This window comes from Harpegnathos saltator, unplaced genomic scaffold (assembly GCF_003227715.2).
Source record: "Harpegnathos saltator strain DR-91 unplaced genomic scaffold, Hsal_v8.6 scaffold810, whole genome shotgun sequence".
Taxonomy (NCBI): Eukaryota; Metazoa; Arthropoda; class Insecta; order Hymenoptera; family Formicidae; genus Harpegnathos; species Harpegnathos saltator.
This window is the reverse complement of record NW_020230661.1, coordinates 835,211-854,536: the sequence shown is the minus strand read 5'-3', so window position 1 is coordinate 854,536 and position 19,326 is coordinate 835,211. Positions and strand designations below refer to the sequence as shown.

At 48.0% G+C, this 19,326-nt stretch overlaps 1 protein-coding gene across 5 annotated transcripts in view; it reads right to left on the bottom strand.

Annotated features, from left to right (window-relative positions):
* The window catches only part of ptc (protein patched), a 53,055-nt gene that overhangs the window by 12,683 nt on the left and 21,046 nt on the right, over positions 1–19,326 (bottom strand). For 3 of the 5 annotated variants that reach the window (XM_011155250.3, XM_011155247.3, XM_011155248.3), the window contains 4 exons: positions 8,948–9,137; positions 6,829–6,898; positions 2,579–2,676; positions 1,747–1,978 (listed from right to left, as the gene is read on the bottom strand). In XM_011155250.3, coding sequence (XP_011153552.1) covers positions 1,747–1,978; positions 2,579–2,676; positions 6,829–6,898; positions 8,948–9,137 — 590 coding nt within the window. The remainder of the gene's footprint in view (positions 1–1,746; positions 1,979–2,578; positions 2,677–6,828; positions 6,899–8,947; positions 9,138–19,326) is intronic. The other 2 variants (XM_011155249.3, XM_011155251.3) reach the window with 1 other exon arrangement.

Here is a 19,326-nt window from a genome sequence, read left to right as displayed (position 1 = left end):
ATCTGAATCCCTATGATTCGAATCCGAATAATTCGAAAATTTCGAATCGAAGATTCAATTACGAATCAAATATATCATATTAGCGTGCATTATATTTGCATGCATCAAGTACAAAATGAGACATCTAAGCCTGTATGTTTGAACCCTTAACTTGTAATTAACTTAACTTATAATTACTAACTTAATTATAAATTACTTTAAATATTTAAATATATATTTTACTTTAAGATGATATTACAATATCAATATCCCCTTTCATATTAAAACCTTCCATCATTATGTGCATGTTTAATAGTCATGTTAAACTTTTTAATGATTCGATTCGAATTCGAATGAAATTTCATAGATTCGATTCGATTCGAATTCGAATTAAAAAAATGAGATTCGATTCGATTCGACAGAAAAATTCTTGATTCGCACATCTCTAGTATTTATAATATTTTCCTCTTAATCTCAGAGGAATCCTCTTGAGTACCATGTGTACAAGAACAGAATCCTCTAAAATTTAAATGATTCCGCTTGTTCGGAGGTTACCTTTTTTTCGATGCACGTCGCAGCGCGGCGATGCGATTCACGTTACGCACGTGTCCGGCGGGAGTGTATCTTCGGTACGCCGGCCGCGCGTATGTTAATGACACCGAAATGACGGCGGCGGCCCGCGTAATACGATGCGCGCCGCGCGCGCGCTCGCGACCACCGGCGAAGCGCAATAATGACGCACGTCGGTCGATTTTATTATTTTAATGGGCCGCCGTGCCGCGCGGCCCACGCGACTCGCATACTCATCGAGCGTTTCGCGCACGATTCGTGCGCGCTTTCGCACGCGTCCGTCCGTCCCTTCGTGCGCGGCTCCTCATTGAGAAGTCTACTCTCTCCCCCTCCTCTTCCTCCTCCTCTTAGCCTTCTCTATATCTCTCTCTCTCTCTCTCTCTCTCTCTCTCTCGCTCTCTCTCTCCTCGCCCGCTCTTATCTCACCATCGCACGGAAGCCATTGACGTCGACGCAGGTGACTTTCGTTTCAATGAGACCCGAGACGGAGGAGAAGGGGCAAGTGAAATTCAAAGTTTCCCGATCGAGCGGTGAAATATTCATTCCGTCGTCGACGGGAGGACACACGGACGGAACATCAAAGCGATGTCGACGCGCTTCGCGCCGGCTCGCGTATACACGCTGCGCGCGCGCGTAACCGGTCATCGTGTCCGCCGAAGGATTCCAAATGATCACTCGTTATTCCCGGCGCATAGCGAGAGAGCCCCGCCGACGGCGACGGTGCGCGAATGTCGCCCGGTGACGATACCGCGCGGTATATCGTCGTCGTCCTCCTCGTCGCTCTCCTCCCGTGTGATCGGTGCTGAGTATCGGAACTCGCGTGGACGTCGGCTCGTTTTTTCCGCGGATCCGCGCGAACGTTTGACGGACTCACCGTCGAAGGTGCTCACCGAGTCGACGTCAACGATCGCTGCAAACGTTGCGCAATCGCCGAGAGCGATCTCGGACGAACGAGTCGCCGGGAAGGCGAAATCAGTCGGGCTTTTCGCGAGGCCGTCGGCCGCGAAAAATCCACGCTTGCGACGGCTTGCGATTTTTATCGACGGCCGAATTGAGCGACTGCGAGAGAGAGAGAGAGAGAGAGAGAGAGAGAGAGAGAGAGAGAGAGAGAGAGAGAGAGAGAGAGAGAGAGAGAGAGAGAGAGAGAGAGAGAGCTCTCATTTCGGCCGAGAGAACGAACGCCGGCGGAGATTTTACCTGTTGGGTTTTTTTGTTAGGCGCGGTTTCTGGGCATTCCGGATCCGCCGGATTCAGACACGGCTTGCCCTGATAGCCATTCGTTATTCCGGCCCTCTTCATGTAGTCCTCGAGCGTTTTAAAGGGAAACGCGAACTGCAACTTCTTCATCTCGTCCAGCATACTGGAAGGATTCAGGTTCGTCCATTGGACGGGTTTGTTGTACGCTCCACTGCTTAACCGAAAGAGAAATCTAAATGATTTCATTGGGCATTAACCATGTGCGAGAGGACCGAGACATGTAATTAGATATGATTAGACCGCGACAATTAACCCACCGAGAGCCGCCACGGTCGTTCCGCGAACGTCCGCGCAAAATAAAGCGCATCCGTTCGCGTTTATTTTTCGTTATTATTGCAATCATCGTCCTTATCGCGCGAGATAAAAAATTTGGCGCTGAGGGCAAAAGAGAAGAAAATTATCCTTCCCGGTCACTTTGTGCAGACAGAAACGTCCGATAAAAACGGGACCCCGATTTCTTCGTGGGTTAAATGTCGGACGAATCGAGCGATCGTCGATGAAGAATCAGCGCAGAGAGAGAGAGAGAGAGAGAGAGAGAGAGAGAGAGAGAGAGAGAGAGAGAGAGAGAGGGAGAGAGAGAGAGAGAGAGAGAGAGAGAGAGTGAGAGTGAGAGAGAGTGAGAGAGAGAGAGAGAGAGAGAGAGAGAGAGAGAGAGAGAGAGAGAGAGAGAGAGAGAGAGAGAGAGAGAGAGAGAGAGAGAGAGAGAGAGAGAGAGAGAGAGGAGAGAGAGAGAGAGAGAGAGAGAGAGAGAGAGTCGATCGGAAATACTCACGGTATATGAACAGGATATTCCGGACCCAAAAGTTGGCTACCTTCCCAAAAACAGTCGAGGGGCGTGATGATGGCGCACGGTATAATACTGTCGAAAATCTGCAAACGAAAAGAAGAAGGAGAGATGAATCTGCATTCTTCCGGGAACGAGCGTAAGAAGCGCGCCTTCGTAGTTAGTGCTTTTTCGATTACCGCTACCGCTATTATTACCGCCACTACTATTTTACAGGAAATATTCCGTGTAATGCGCGCGCGCGCGTGCGTGCGTGCGTGCGTGCGCGTATGTGTGTGTATGTGTGCGCGCGCAAAAGGGAGCAACCGCGAGAGGGAATCGCCGCGCGTACAGACCGGTATTTACGGTGCGCAACACGCGTTTGCGTATAATGACGACGGAGGAGGAGGAGGAGGAGGAGGAGGAGGAGGAGGAGGAGGAGGAGGGGGGAGGAGGAGGAGGAGGAGGAGCGGCCGGACCACACCTGACACGGTGCGTCCGTACCGCAACGGGACACCGCGCGCCGCGTCATTACCGACGCTAATTGCTCGTTCCCGGCCCTTCGCCCTTCGTAACCTCGCCCCGCGCCGTATGCAACCGATACGGTGCGTGCACGGCCGCGCGCGCGCGCTTGCATACGTAAAGGCGCATTTGCATCTCGAGAGTGGATCGAGCGAGTGATCTCTCCTCGAGTGCGCGCATATTTCCCGATGCACTTCCGCCGTTCGATCACCCAAGCTCTTCGCACTTTTGTCGAGTCGAGTCGTTGATCCTCTTCCTTTCCTTCTAATAACTCGAGTGTGCGGAATCGAGCTTTAGCACTTTTTTTTTCCGGAGAGACGGAAAATTTACGGAGGAGAAGCGCTGCGGCTTCCGCGGCCGCCGCGCGTTGTTGCGTATCTCTTTTTTTCATGCACTTTTCTTTTGCTACAACTAGCTCGTCGTTGGAATTGGTGATAATGTTTTGCCATTATCTCGGCTTATTCATCCACTCGTTTCCACTTCGACTTGAGAAGATCAGCGCACGGATCACAGCGGAGAATTATTTTACGAGCGACAAAGAGGAGAACCTGTTTCAAGGAACACGCATTATACGTACGACAAGATTGCCTTTCAATTAGCATTCGGGCGAATATACTCCGGCGGGCTCGAGTGTTTGAACTACGTCTAGATGCAAGAGGTGTAATCTAAGATAATCTTATCCCGAAGTCGGATGCGAGCCGCGCGAGAGAGTTACGAAAGAACGCGGTGCGCGCGGACCGCCCTATTCGAGTTTCCTGGAACCCGAAGGTGGGCTCTCGTAATGGCCTAGTACCCAGAAAAAGCGTGTGACGATCGTTAATGTCGGCGTCCGGGTATTAGTCGGATAAAATTTTGTTTACCGCCGTATACAAAGTAATCTTCGCTCGTCCTCGCATTCTTTTTGCCGCGGTAAGCAAAACCACTTTATCTCGCGACCGAGTGAAGCATATTTCTTCGAATCTCAGAGTTGCAGCTGCACGACGATTGCTCGGCGAATGCAAAAATAATGACGTATACAGGAAGAGACGAGACTGGATAAGGAGAGAAGAAGTCAGATTTCTCGGCGGTTTCGCGAATTTTCTTGCATACAAATTTAGTCGATGATTGGAAGTCAACAAGACTGAAGCAAGTAATTTTGTTGCGACATGTAACATAGATGTTCCTTCAATTTTCAAGAATTTGATCCAACTGCACAATACGAGTAATTTTATTTCTGGTGCCACAATAATGTGTTGGATCAGTTTTACAGTCAACTCGTTGAAAACAATTTAATCACATATTTAAAAAATTTATCTAAATTTGAATATCAACTAAAAACTGAACTAAATTCCGAGTTTCCGCAAGGACCAGTCAAATTTTGCTAAAAAAAAAATTGACTCGAATTAAACAAATTTATTTCGACTGCTCTTTTCTTATAATATATATGTTAACTTGTTGACCTTTGGAAAAACTATCGAGTTAACAAAAGTTAGGGCACTATTGTAACAGTATATCCTTGAGACCAAATAGAGTAGAAAAGTCTAGTAGCATTTTCTCTTCCGATAAATAATTACCGAGATATCGCAAGCTAAATCATGAAAAAGTTAGCAAATTTTCCTTAAATATCTCAAAAAATATTAGGCAAATAAAAAAATGTTTCAGACAATAGTTGTCCGTATTAATCGGTAGAAAAAGATGATGTAATAAAAAGTTGGAGTTTTCACTTAAGAAAAGTAATGATCAATAAATATTTCGAAAGTGGCGCCACCTGTAAACAAAATGGTATACTTGTTTTATGTCCCCCTTGAAACCATACAACTTTCGTTTGAAACATTTTTTTCTGAAATATCTTATTTTCGAAATATTTTACCGGTCTGGGACTTTTTGGGCACCCTGTATATATAGTATATAGAAAAAGACAAAATTGTACACGTAATACACATACATGTATTTCACGACAGTCGATTTCAAAGTCGAATACCCTCTCGAGTAGCTGTAATCGCACAGAATCCTGCTCTCCTCTCTCTTTCTCTCTCTTTCGCGTGAGCATTCGTAGACAGCCGCGTTCTTGGCCGTGAATACGTTTCGACAGTGCGTAAAAAAAAAGCAGACTCTGGTGCGAAACACGTTTATAATGGCCCGGAAGCGGCCGGTCCCGGGCATCGCTCGCGAGGAGATCTCGAGAAATCATGTTTTTCTTCTCGAAATGCTCACGAGGCTTACCGCGTTTCTCTAACGCGCCCGCTCGTTTGCTCGCCGCGCGAGCGATTACTCACAGATGCATACACAAATTGCACATGCTGCTTCGTAATAATACCGACGACAGTCATCGGTCGCCTCAGATTTTCTGTTTACAGTCCACTCCGGCAATATCAAATTCAGACGCTGAAGAGTCTCGCATTGAAGATTGGAACTTGACCAATCGGGACAAAGCGAAGCAACATCAAGTATCTGTCAAATTAGCCGAACTTTAACCTCTGATTTCTAACGTCAATTAAATCTCGATCCGAGCTTAAGCTTTGCCCGAAAAGTTTCAAACTCAAATTGAGATTTAACCCTTTGGTTTTAGTTTTAACTCGGGTGTCCCCTCTGAGGAGACTTTATTAGTGATTATAAACTTATACGAGCGCAAATTTTCCAAAAATACATGTTTTCTTGATGATACGGTGCCATTTGAGAAGAGATAAGCAAACCTTGGACTGTGAGCCTGAGAGAAAGAGACTTTCAAAGCTGAAGCAGATCGTATTGAATCGAGCGGCACAGATCGTTACCTGCTTACTAAGCCATAAAAGTAGAATTGGAAAAATAATATTCTTTTAATAAATTTCACTTTGTGATTTCGTAATTTATAGTTGGAAATCTCGGACTCATTTATTTAGTTTACAGACCAATGGCAAAACGAACCTGCAATGCATATCGGTGATCGGTTTCACACACGTTAGAAAAAAATAAAAGATATAAAATTTTTATTTTTTTGTCATAAATATGTTCCTCGATGTCTAAAGATTCATATAAATCAAATATCATTGCGATAAATTACTTGGCTTAAAAACTACACTATTTAATATGACGCGATTCCTTTGCACGTTTGCACGTTTTTCTAAAAAGGGTGCCGCCGAGCTGTGGATAAGTAGTCCGCGAAATAACTCCAAGTGCGAAGGATTAATCGACGTTAGAAGCGTCGCCATAATCCGCCGTCTTTAGTCTCCGGAGAATCTGAATCCGGTCCCAGTCTAAAGCCCGTATCAGACTACGGGGATTCGGACCGAGTATTGCATTGCAATTTCACCAATCAGGGGCTAAGTTTACTCAATTTTGACATTATTTCCCTTTTTCCGCTTGGTCAAATTTCAATCCAATCTCAATCCCAATCCATAGTCTGATACGGGCTTAAACGAGAGCTTCGTCACGGATCGATACATTTTACTCGTCGCTCCTCGCTAGTCGACATCGACCAACAATAACGGCCACTTATCATCCGGAGTTAACGGACACGTGCGCGCATGTGTCACGTGCGCGCATCGATGTCTCCGCTAGAGAGGTCTAATGGCAGCGAGGAGGAGCGGTGCGTAACACGCGCGCGCGCGCGCCATTCATACGGCGTGCGCTCGCGCGCACGTGCATGCATGCCTCTCTCTCTCTCTCTCTCTCTCTCTCTCTCTCTCTCTCTCTCTCTCTCTCTCTCTCTCTCTCTCTCTCTCTCTCTCTCTCTCTCCCTCTCTCTCTCTCGAGTGCGCGTATGCGCGCGTTTCAATTACCTGGTCGATGTAGTGCAGATCGAAGTTGGGTATGCTCGGCGCGTAACACAAGTCCTTCAGTCTCCACGTGCTGCAAATGACAGAAACGTACACGTCAGCGTGAAAACTCGCGCGTCGCCGTTATAAACGTATTTTTCTGTCGGGACTGTTTGCCTTCTGAGTGTCTTACAATGAAATTCCGCGGTCGAAGCGACCGCGAAGATAAATCGCGCACGATTGAGAGTTCGGCTGTCAAACATTCCGAGCGCGGGCGAATCCGACGGGTGAAGCACAACACGTGAGATTCGCTCTTCAACGCTCGACTAGCGATATTCACTCGACGCTGCGGAATGGAGAATTGGCTCCGCGCGAGTGAATCCTCCTACTCGACTTCGAGCGACTCTCTCTCTCTCTCTCTCTCTCTCTCTCTCTCTCTCTCTCTCTCTCTCTCTCTCTCTCTCTCTCTCTCTCTGCTGTATCACCGCGCCTTCTCGAGCGGAATTTCACTGGAAGAAACTTCACTTGGCCGGAACCACCGACGATTAACGCGATTCGTCTCTACCGAAGCGATCAAAGTGACAGGATTTTTTTCCAAACGGCACGTTAATCGAAATGTGCTTATTTGTTAGGTTGGTGCAAAGATAATTGCGGTTTTTACGTATCGAGTACAAAGACGCGTGTATCAGTTAAAAATTACACCCAAAAAAAAAAGGAATTCTATTTGTGAAGTGATTTTTTCCACAGTCTCATATTCTAAGCGAAGTCTTTTACAGAAAAAGAATTCCTCTTTCGATAAAGCGATTAGAATGAACCATTCATCCAAAATTTATTAGATATTATTCCGTTTTTCTCTTATTTCAAGAAGATTTTCCTCTTATATCAATTAATCTTCCTCTTATATCAAGAGGAACGTTTGTCGGAGTTTTCCCTCTTCCATCTATTCATACAGAAACATTCTCTCTGTGCGTATGACGATCGTCGCCACGTTTGTTTTATGGGCAACGTCTAGAGCAAAGGAACCAAGCAGAGAGATCGTTGTTCTGTTTGTGTAATTTTTCCCGATTATTTCGTCATGAACGAAGTTGAAGAACTTTTGGAGAAGATAAACTTAAAGACATACTGGCTCATATTTCAGCGTTAAGTACGTACATATATCCATTTATCATATTGCGTTGCATACTACATTAAATGCCTAATTGACTTTTAGAGTACTTAAAATTACAAATTTATGTTTTTTCCTACTTTTTCAGCAGAGAGCCGAAAAAAATTTAACTAGTTCTTCTCCCCTTTCCTTATAAAGGAACGTACAATCAGTAAGAATAAAGCACAATAAGAATAAATAATAATCCTCTCAAGAAAAGATTCAATAATCTGTGTATAAGAGAAAATTTATTATTAAGATCAATAAAGATTTGTATTATACATATAACATATAATAAACTCGTCTAACATTAAGAACAATATATTTATATTTTCCCTTAATTTTAAAGGAATCCTCTTGAGGCCATACATAAGAACAAAATCCTCAAAAATGTAGGCGATTCCGCTAGTTCTGAAATTACTTTTCTTGGGGGTGAGTTATATTTATTAATCAAAATGAATGACCATTGGCCCGCACACAACGTTTTCCCAACGGGAAACAAGTTTGTTTATTCCTACAAAATAGAATAGGAAGGAAGAGATAACGATAGCCAGAAAAATCGACGCCAAACTTGAAATGATAAAAACCGCAATTATCTTTGCACCAATCTGATATTTTTTTAGTTTTATCCCCCGTCCACAAGAAATGCAAGACATATTGTTTTCTAGATCAGAGCAGCGTTTTTGATGAGAAATCAAAAACTAGTCATCACCGCTTGCGTGGCAGCTCGCGTTAAAGTCGAGATGCAGAAGAGGTCGTCGAGGCTCGGACGCATTTTTCCCGACGCTGGCACGCGAGCATTCGCGCATCCTAGGGTTCACATCAGCATCGTCGTTTCGTTGAGTAATCGAATTGCATCTTAATTGGCCCGGTTTTCCAATTAAACAAGGACGCGTACGGGCGGAATCGATACTCCTTTTCGCCGTATTCAAATGAGAGAAGAAGCCGCGGAGAGGCAGGCAGAGGTAGGTAGAGTCATCGGCGACGGAGAACACTTACATCTCGAACAGGTGCACCTGAACCTGCGTCGCAGCCTTCAGGACCGTCAAATGTTCCCTGAGCGCGGTCGGGTGCAGTATATTCGCCCCGGAATGCCTCGGCGTCTGGATGACGAGCTGGTGCGTCGATGCGGCGGCTTCGCCGAGGGCCTCCGAGGCGTAGGTCAGCTCTTTCTGTAACCTTCCGCCTTCTGCAACAGGTCGAATTGCGAGCGAGCGATTAGTTGGCGCGCCGATAATCGGGTCGTTAAAGAAGTTGCGAGGGTTGCTGTAACGCGTGTTCGGACGATTCCAAACATTCGCTTTCGAAACGCCCGGCTTGTCAACAATGGTCGACAGACGATCCTTTCGCCTCTGATCCTGTTGCACTTTTCTCTAACACGCTAATACCGCCGACGGGTTTCTATCGGAGCGGTCGGGACGACGGAGCTGTTTGAAAAAGAAAGAAAAAAAAATATGCAAGAGCAAAATACTTATTTCTTCCACATTGAAAATCAGACCCCCATCGTTCTGTTCGAGTTTGAGCGAGAAATTGAGCCAGCCGTTGGGTCGTCTTGGATCGTTTCGGTAACACTAATTTGTTAAGGGGGAAATTACACGCGGAAGGCTGTTCCCAAGGCTATCCTTACGATTTTTTGAAATAGAAACGATAAGATTAATGGACTTGAAAATTTCACAGTGTATTCATTAATGTTCAAAGTATAAAATAAATTGTATTGAATCACAAGAACCGATCCAATTTGTAATTATAGATGAAAACGCAGTCGTTCGTTTGCGAGCTCTATATTTGCTCGACGTAATTCCGAACTTTTCACACACTATTCTAAAACCAAAATATGAGAAAGATTTTTAAAATATACGATTGCCATTGTAGCCCGTATTACCAAAATGAAGGCAGTGAAGTCAAATTTGGAAAAATAATGACTGTAGAAAAAAAAAGTATCGAAAATGAAACTTTCTTCAATTTGTAATCATATTTAAAAGAAATGAATAAAAATGCAAACGGTTGAATTGTATAAAACTTGAGTAGAACAAACCAGAACTACTGTCAGAAATGCAGTAAGTCGACGGCGCGACACATTTTCAGCGATCAGTCGTGCTGGGGCGCCAAAGGTTAAAATTAATTTAAAAATAAATAGAAAAGAAACCTGCTTCGCATGTAATTCCCTTAACCCCCCTTTAACGCCTACTGGCTATAACTATAGTTACCAGAAACGCATTTAAGAATCCATAATTTAGTGAAAAAAGGAGATATTTTCGTTTGCTTTGCACCACTGTAAAGGTGAATTCTTCTTCTAAAAAGTGGTATACAGATTGTGTGCAGATTCGGTTTAGTCTGTTTTTAGCTCAGTTTTAATCATAACATGTTTCGTCAAATTCCAAGTAGGCATAGTTAGCATTGTTACTGACATCTAGAAGTGCGCTATAAATGAATAGATTGGTATCTGTTACAATTTCATACATTTCGAAGCTTTCTCAGATGCAAAGTGTGAAATTAAAAGAAATTCAAAATGGCGAATCCAATATGGTGGACACGAAGATCGAGAAATCAAGCTATTTTCGTGAAACCTGGTGACCTACAGCGCTTTTTCTGCGGCGAAAAATGAAGGGACGATTGACTATCTAAATGGTGATCTATAAGATATTCTTTTGAAATAGTAAGCTTGACGCTCTGAATGATAAACTTCACTCACAAATATAGTAAAGTTTCATCTCAAAAATGTCAAGCTGACTACCAGAGTTATGTCGTATGTATTATAGATTACCCTTCATTTTTCTCTCTGTATAGGTTGCTCATTTCGTATATCCTTTTAGGATCCAAGTGATATTTACCAATAAACAAAAAACGAACGATAAAAAAAAGACCAATAAAAAATTCTGATATTTTTTTTGGTTATCACTACTCTCAAAATCTCGGTTCAAAAAAATTCAAATTTTATTCTTGAAACACTTATAGAAAGATCAGCGTTAAAGGGTTAATAGAAAATCCCGAAGTTCTGCTCTTCCTCTCGATAGGAAGACTAACGAGTGAAAGAAGGACTTCGCAAAGATTTCACGTACTCCTTTGAGCACTTCGAGCCTTCTGACCAGCCGAGTCCGCGAGATCATCGGGATTCCCCGAAGGGAAACACCGATCGATCTCGCGGCGCAACGCAGCACACCCGCGTCTTCAAAGCGGCCCGAGTTCCCGGCGATCATCGAGCATGCTCCTCGAAACGGGCTCGAAAATAACGGTCCGGAGGGAGCGAACTGCAACGGCGAGCCTTCGCGAGCAGAGATCGCTCACAGCGATCGGCCGTTAGTCGTTAGAGAGGAGAGGGACGTCGTTAGTCGTCGGGAGGCGCGTTTTAGCGGGCGTTTGAACAAGCGGGACGAGAAGCGCGTCTCTTCTTCGCAGACGACGGCGACGGCGACGCTCTGTTCGCGCGCGCGCGCGATTTAAAGGAGTATACACGTACGAGCAGTAGTAATGGACGAGGGACGCAGGAGAATGACGGCCGTTGCGTCATTCTCGTACCAGGGTACCCTGGTATCCCACCTAGTCAGATTTCACCGTCAAAAATGCCGACGGCGTATTTGCTCGTTCCGCCACGACGCGGTCGCCGTGGACCACCCGTATTGCTCGCCGGCGCGAAAGTGGTTCTCAAACGGACGCGTCGCTCGCCACTGCGCCGCGGTATCGCGAGCCCTGGGCCCTCCCCCGCGCCGCGCCGCGCCGTGCCGCGCCGCGAAGTCGGGCCCGGCGCGAAGCGCGAGAACGCGTGTGCCGCCGGCCGAGGAGGTTCCCGCATCCGGCGGAAGTGCCGATCGCACATCTCGCTGCGAGCGGCGGCGGCGGCGGCGAGGAGAACGGATCTCCGTTGGAGGAGACTCGCATTCCAGCCGGCGGATCGTGAAGATACCCGCCGCGGTTTCTTCAGCGTGAACGGTGCGGCAATTAGCGTTAATCCGAGCGAGTCTGATCTCCTTCGCCGACTGTCAGTCGCGCATTCTTCCACGCGAACTTTGCTGTTGACTAAATAATATACACCTGCCAATCGCGCGCGCAATGTCGGTCAACTTTAATAGCGATAACGGTATCGTAACGAGGACACGAGTGGATTTTTTTCTTCCGGAAGAAAGAAAGGGAGAAAAAATCACCGGGCGGCATTGAGACCTCGCGCGGTGTCTGGACGGGCCCGGTGGGCCGCTAATGCCGGACTCGTCGACAATAACACCGTACGTCACCGTGACGACGGAGACTCTCCGGTGACGTAAGGCGCCACACCGCGGCCGCGAATTTGTGAGTCGGCCTGTAGAATGCGGCCGAGCACCGAGCGTAATAAAGACACTACTCTCTGCTCTACGAAGCAAGAAACGCGTGGCTTAACGGTGGAAAGCGGCGGAGAAGCAGGAGGAGAAACAGAGAGAAAGGGAGGGGGTGCCGGGATGAGGGAAGGGCAGGGAGAGAGAGAGAGAGAGAGGAGGGAGAGAGAGAGAGAGAGAGAGAAATAGCGAAAAAGGGCATCACCGGTGACGGAGAGGACGCTTAGAAGAAGAGGAGAGAAACGGCGAGTGGAGTATGGGCGAACGAAGAACGAGAGAGAGAGAGAGAGAGAGAGAGAGAGAGAGAGAGAGAGAGAGAAAAAAGAGAGAGAAGAGAGAGAGAGAGAGGAAGAGAGAGAGAGAGAGAGAGAGAGAGAGAGAGAGAGAGAGAGAGAGAGAGAGTGCTTGATTTATCGACGTGGCGTCTCTGTAATTATTTCTCCGTCCCTGTCTCGTTCGCAGAGGGCGAACTCCACCTCGCCGGTCTATCCGCACCCTTCCGGCTACCGTGATCGCAGCCGCACATTCGCGGCGCGAGAGGCAGCATCTTTCTCCTCCGCCTGCGTCCGCCTGCCCCCCGTCCATCGCAGCGTTTCCTCGATCCCGCTCTCGCACTCTCCACAGTCAGCGAACTCTCGCGCGCGCGCTCCGGGGCACCCTTGAATGGCCGCGTCGTCTTTCAGTTCTGTCGGCGCGCCTCATTCACCATTCCTCCTCTCCTATTGTTTCCGCGAACTTCCCGCATCCTGGAGGACGACGACGGCGCAGAGAGGGGGGGAGGAGGGGGCCGAGATATTCGCCCCCCTCCTCCGCCGCCGCCACCACCACATCCGATTTCCCGGTGAGCCCGCGTCCCGCCGCTCACCGCCGTCGTTGTTGCGTTGTTGTCAAAGTCTCCTTCTCGTCCACGATGGGAAGTTCTTCTCTTCAGGGTCAGACCGAGGCAATCATCGACGTTAATGCGATATCACGGACCGTCTAACGACCGCGTCTTCCAATTACAGAGAGAAAGAAGGCGGCCTATTAAGCCGAGGGTAACGATTTCGACTTGACCACTGGGAAGCGATCGATATGTCCGATCGTAAATCGACGTCCGGCCGGATCGGAGGTTCTCGTGTAAGAGGGAAATGAGAGAGAGAGAAAGAGAGAGAGAGAGAGACACGCGAGTTCTCCCTCCCTCCGCCGGCGAGAGGGAGGCAGCAGGTGCGCACGGCAGCTTTTCCATCCTTGCTTCGCCCCTGTCTCGCGTTTTAGGCCCCGGTTTCGTCCTTCGTCCTTTCGGACGAATCATCAAGTCCGAAATAAAGTCGCAAAGAATATTATATAGTCACGCGTGTATCGCGCGTGTTCGCAATCCAGTAGCGACGACTCCTCCCCCCCCGCAGCTTTGCATCGGCCAGTTTCTAAATTCCTCGAGGTGAAATCTCGGCGGAAAACGGGCGAAAATTCACTCGACGGGGTGATGGAAGTCCGTCGGAGTCGCAAGGGCGAATGTCCGATTCAGGGAGTCGCAAAGTGTTCGCGTTTCGGAACATTGCCTCGTATTCAGAAAGGGGCTCCAAATTCTAGCATTCACGGTTGACTCTCTCCATTGACGAAAGACGCTCTCGCGATGCTTCAGCAAAGGTCACACTCTGCACGAAGGAAAGCTTCCCCCCCTCTCCCCCAGGGTAAATCGAGTCTCCACTTTTCCGGTGAAACTGCAGTCTCCCAAGAGCGTTCGGGGTATCCTCGGAGTGCACGCGTGAGATCAGCGGAAAAAATCGGCCGAGACGATTTCCCAGCGAGGTGACGCAAGCACCTCGGTGGCTCGGCGGCCCGTTATCGTCCCGATTATTCACTCCACATCGCGCGAGATCGCGTCGCTCGCGTCGGGCCGAATCTATTCATCTCCAGCCGGCGCGGGCGCGAGCGCGAGCGCGGACAGCTTTATGACGTGTGAAAATATAAGAACCACGTGTTGCAACTTCGTTAGGGGTCCTTGTTCCCGCGACACGCCCCGCCTTGGCTGGTGCCAAGCGGCGGGCTGTGTGTGTGTGTGTGTGTGTGTGTGCGTCTCCTCGGAGAGGAAACGCTTAGAAATTCCTACGTGCGGCGAGACGCGCGCCTGTATCTTCTCTCTCCCCCCCTTCCGGCCCTTCCTCTTCCTGCCGGTTGCCGCTTTCCTTTCCGTGAGATTAACGAGCGGTTCCTCGCGGCGGCGGCGACGGCTGCGGCGTTCGATTCCTCGTTTCCTACGGCGTCCCGCCCGCCGTTTCCTCGAACGCGGCGGGCGGAAAGGGCGGAGAGGTGGCGCACGCGTTGATCGACGCGCGAATTAAGATCCAGCGTGTAGATTAGATCCATCGGGAAAAGTGGGTCCGCAATGGGCCAAGACGCGTAAAGCCCACGTCATCGGATCGGCTGCTGGACTTTCGCTGGAGGACCGAGGAGGCTCCGCGCCAATTTCGGTCCCGCGACTGGCCCACTTCCAATCTCTCTCCAATCCGCAATCCTCGATCCTCCGAATCCACCCGGTCTGACACGGGCTTAAAGCGCGCGCGTGCGATCCAGTTTCTTCCCCGTGTTGCTCTCCCCCTCTCCCTCCTCCCTACCCTCGCTGACGAAGGTTCCGCGACCTAAGTTTTTCTCGATCTACATCGACCCGGCAGGAGGGACGGCAGAGGAGGGAAGGGGTGGGTTGTCAGATTTCCAAGCGCTTTTGATTGAAACGATTCTTCTCCCCGTCCCGATTGTCCCGTAATTGCGGGGATCGGTACGTTCCTTTCGCGGGAATTTCCGCGCGCGAATGAGCGCCACTGGGATTGGATGGGGCTCGGTTCCGGTGAATGGTCGCGGTGGGTGGCCCGGTGGGCTCTCTGTGCGCCAAGCCAACCCAGCCAACCAACCAGAGGTGGGCCTGCGTGCCTGAGCCGAGTCTCGGATCTTCTCTCCGGAGAGCTTGAGCCGAGAAAGAGAGAGAGAGAGAGAGAGAGCAGCTTCGTCGTGGGGCCTCTGGTCGCCCCTTGCCGATCGACCACCCGCTCCATCCCTCCTCCCTCCCCCCACGGTTTCTCCTCAGTGGTCGCTCGCTCTGTACCACGCGCACTCGTGTTCCTCGTCGCTCTCTCTCTCTCTCTCTCTTTCTCTCTCTCTCTCTCTCTCTCTCTCTCTCTCTCTCTCTCTCTCTCTCTCTCTCTCTCTCTCTCTCTCTCTCTTTCCCTGGCTCTCCCTCTCTCTGTTTCTCTCTTCCTCTCTCTCTCTCTCTCTCTCTCTCTCTCTTCTCTCTCTCTCTCTCTCTCTCTCTCTCTCTCTCTCTCTCTCTCTCTCTCTCTCTCTCTCTCTCTCTCTCTCTCTCTCTCGATGCTCCGGGATGCTGTCGGGAATAGTCGGTAAAAGGGGCCAGAAGAGAGTTCCTATACCGAGTAGCTGGCCCACCCTCTCCCAGGCACCGCGCCACACGATGCTTCCTTTCTCCATCTCGCGGCTCCTCTCTACTATCCGTCCAGTGCGCATCAATCTCGAGAGCGCACAGTATCGGCCATTCATTCGTGAGAGCACTCGCGCGAACTTTGATAATAAATTGGAATGGAATTAGAGGGGGGGAGAGAGAGAGAGAGAGAGAGAGAGAGAGATCGGGTTCGACGAGTGTTTTCACCGTCGGTGAATTACCGCGGATAAGAGCATCCGTCTCTCTCTCTCTCTCTCTCCCTCTCCCTCTCTCCCTCTCCCTGTCTTTCCGCGGATCGCGCGCGCGTGCACGGTAAACACGCGAAATGTAATTCGCGGCGACAGCGTCGCGACACGGGGAATAATGATCTATCGGGCGGACAAAGTCAGCTTCCCGGCTCGAGCCGAAGTCGCTGACTCATCCGAGTCAAAATTGAGAGATCGGGAATTAGGGGACTAGGGCCCGGTCTCGGGGCCGACACCGGCGCGTGGAACAACCTGTACAGGGCCAAGGAAGCCGCCTTGTCGCCTTAGTCCGACAAAGACGGACGGAGGACGAAAGCACGACCGTGCAGCACGAGGGCCGACCGAGTGCTTACATCTTCATTAGGCCTTATGCCTTCCAATGGACGCGAGAGACAGACAGAGACAGAAGGAGAGAGAGAGAGAGAGAGAGAGAGAGAGAGAGAGAGAGAGAGAGAGAGAGAGAGAGAGAGAGAGAGAGAGAGAGAGAGAGAGAGAGAGAGAGACAGACAGAGAGAAAGAAAGAGAAAGGCAGACGCACCGTCGGAGAGATCCAGAGAAGGAGCGAGGAGGAGAGGTCGAAAGGAAGAAAAGGAGCGCGACGAGGACGCGAGCGGGACGAGGAGAGAAACGAGAAGAAAGCGGCGAGAGCGAGCTAGAAGATCGTCGTCGTCCAAAGACCCACCAGGAATCTGTTGTTGTTACACCGACGTACGTACGGATGGACGGACGGACGGTTGGCCGGCCGGCCAGCCGCATAAACAGAGGATCTCATCTTCTGTTTACTCGCCGTGCGATTGTTGCAAACCGCTATGCAAGCACGCAAGCGCGCGCGCGCGAATTGCATCGGAGCTTGCGATCGGCTCGGTTACAATGATGTCTCATTTGGGAGGAGGGGAAGGGCCGGGAGAAAGAGAGAGAGAGAGAGAGAGAGAGAGAGAGAGAGAGAGATGTCCGGCGGGTAGAGCGAGGACGAGCGCGTATATTTACGATATCTCGAGCAGAAATTAATTGGCTCGACATTGATCCAAGGGAGAAACTGTAGATGAAACTCGCCGCGATAGATGCACACAAATGCGAGGTGCACGCTGCACTCGAGAGCGAATGTTGCTCGCTTCGGGAATCTCGCGGTAGATTTATCGCGAGCGATTCATCGTAAGCGTCAATTTACTCGATATACTTTCTGCGTTCTGGTAAGCAACTGGTATACACCGAAAAAAGAAAAATTCCATTTGTAAAGTGATTTTTCGCATATTCTAAGCGAAGACTTTTACAGAAAAAGGATTCCTCCTCTTTCGATAAAGCGATGACAAAGTGAAACATTCATCGAAAATTTATTAGATATTATTCTAACTGTTTTCCTCTCGTTTCAAAAGGATTTCCTCTTATATCAATTAATTTTCCTCTTATATGAAGAGGAATATGTTGATTTGAATGTCGGCTTTTTTGTTCAGTCATGCTCTACCTTCAGACACGAACGAAAAAATAACCAGATGTTCATGGACCAAAGTATTTGGGACGCTTTTTAAAAAAGCGTATGTGTGTGTTGCTGTAACATATAACGAAGATAATTTACCTATATTTGGTCAAATACAGTTTATAATCTATTGCAAGAAGTTGAATATGTTCTTTCTTTTAACTATGTTTCATACAATTGGTTATGATGAACATCTTTGTAGCTATGAAATCCGTAACACAAAACTGATTGGAAATTTATTTGTTAATTATGATAATAAATTTATGATGATCTTATTTAATTCGTGCCTACTCATTGTAGAACTGGAGCCAAAAGTACATCTATATATATATATTATTTTTCGCTATATATTATAAATTTTTCAAATTAACTAGTATAATCAGTAAGAATAAAGTACAGTAAGTACAAATAATAATTCTCTTGAAAAGAGATTAAATAATAATATAAATAAAGATTAAATAACCTGTATGTAAGAGGAAACTTATATTACAATCAGTAAGATTTGCATTATACATATAACATATCTCTCTAACTACAAGAATAATTTATAATACTTTCCTCTTAATCTTAGAGGAATCCTCTTCAGGCTATATGTAGGAATAAAATCCTCTAAAATTTAGATGATGCTGCTGCTGATGTTGTGAAATTATCTTTTTTTGGGTGTAACCTCGAGAGAGATGGAGAATATTGAATTGAGATCAAAGTTCAACTTGTTTCCGATACAAGATGTTTCAGAATATTCTCGAAAAGCGAACGAATTTTTCTTTCGAGTACAAGTTTCTAAGATTTCTGATAAGCATACTCCAAGATTCTTATCAAGAAAATATTTGGCACTTGACATTTTGACGATTCTTCTCGACGTTAGAACATTTTAACTTCAAACTCCGCTTTTCTTACACAAGCATCAACACATGGGAAGGACGACACATTTAACGTTCGATATTCGCACTCTGAATAGAGTCCCTCAAGTTCAACTCCAGCCACACCGCCGTGTGAATAATTCTACACGGCAACTCGTGTGATTTCTTTATCGCCTTTAATTCTGTACAAAGTCGCGTACACGTTAAAACGCATACCGACGAGCGACGGCCGAGTGTGTGTCTCATCTCCTCCCTCCCTTCCTCCCTCTCTCTCTCTCTCTCTCTCTCTCCTCTCTCGTTCATTTCGACCTTGCACCCTACAGTTGGTAGCAGTAAATGCAAATTATGCCCTAACGGACGTGTTGGTGAGCGAAGAAGTTGTAATTTATAGACCACGATCTTCCCGCAGATCCGCGCGAGAGGATCTGTACGCTAAGGACAGCTTCACGCTAACGCACGAAAAAAGGGATGGCGGGGTAAAAGGGAAAAAGGGGAAAGGGCGATTTGTATCAAATGGCGCGTTTATCGTTCGTTGCGACAATTGCCGGTCGCCGTTGAAGCGTCCTGTAGACGTATCGTTGCGACTCTCTTAACCGAGGTAGAGGGCAAAATAAGCTACCCTCATCTTTTCCCACCGCACACGCCGTGTGTCTCTCCGCTATGAATGCTAAACGCCTCCCGCCGCACGCGGTTGCTCGAGCCGAGAAAAAGAAGAGAATGGATATCGTGTCGCGTGTGCCATTCACGTTTCTGCTCGATCTTCCGGTAATCGCGTCCTCGCGGTTTCCGCGAGTCAAACTGCCCGAGCGTATTCTCCTTTCCTCCATGTCAGTTAGATGCAACAAATGTCATGCAAACTGTCTCGCGGAGGGACAGAGAAGGCGAACCTTGATTATTCCAACTTATTTGTCAATTACGATCGCGCGTTTACGGCCGATCGAGATCGAGAACCGCGAATTTTTAGTCGCGTGGAGAGACGAAGCGACGATCACCAAAATTCCCGGCCGATCGTTTCGCTTCCGAGAGCGAGCTCGTCGAGGCGACCTCGGCGGGCTCGACCGCGCG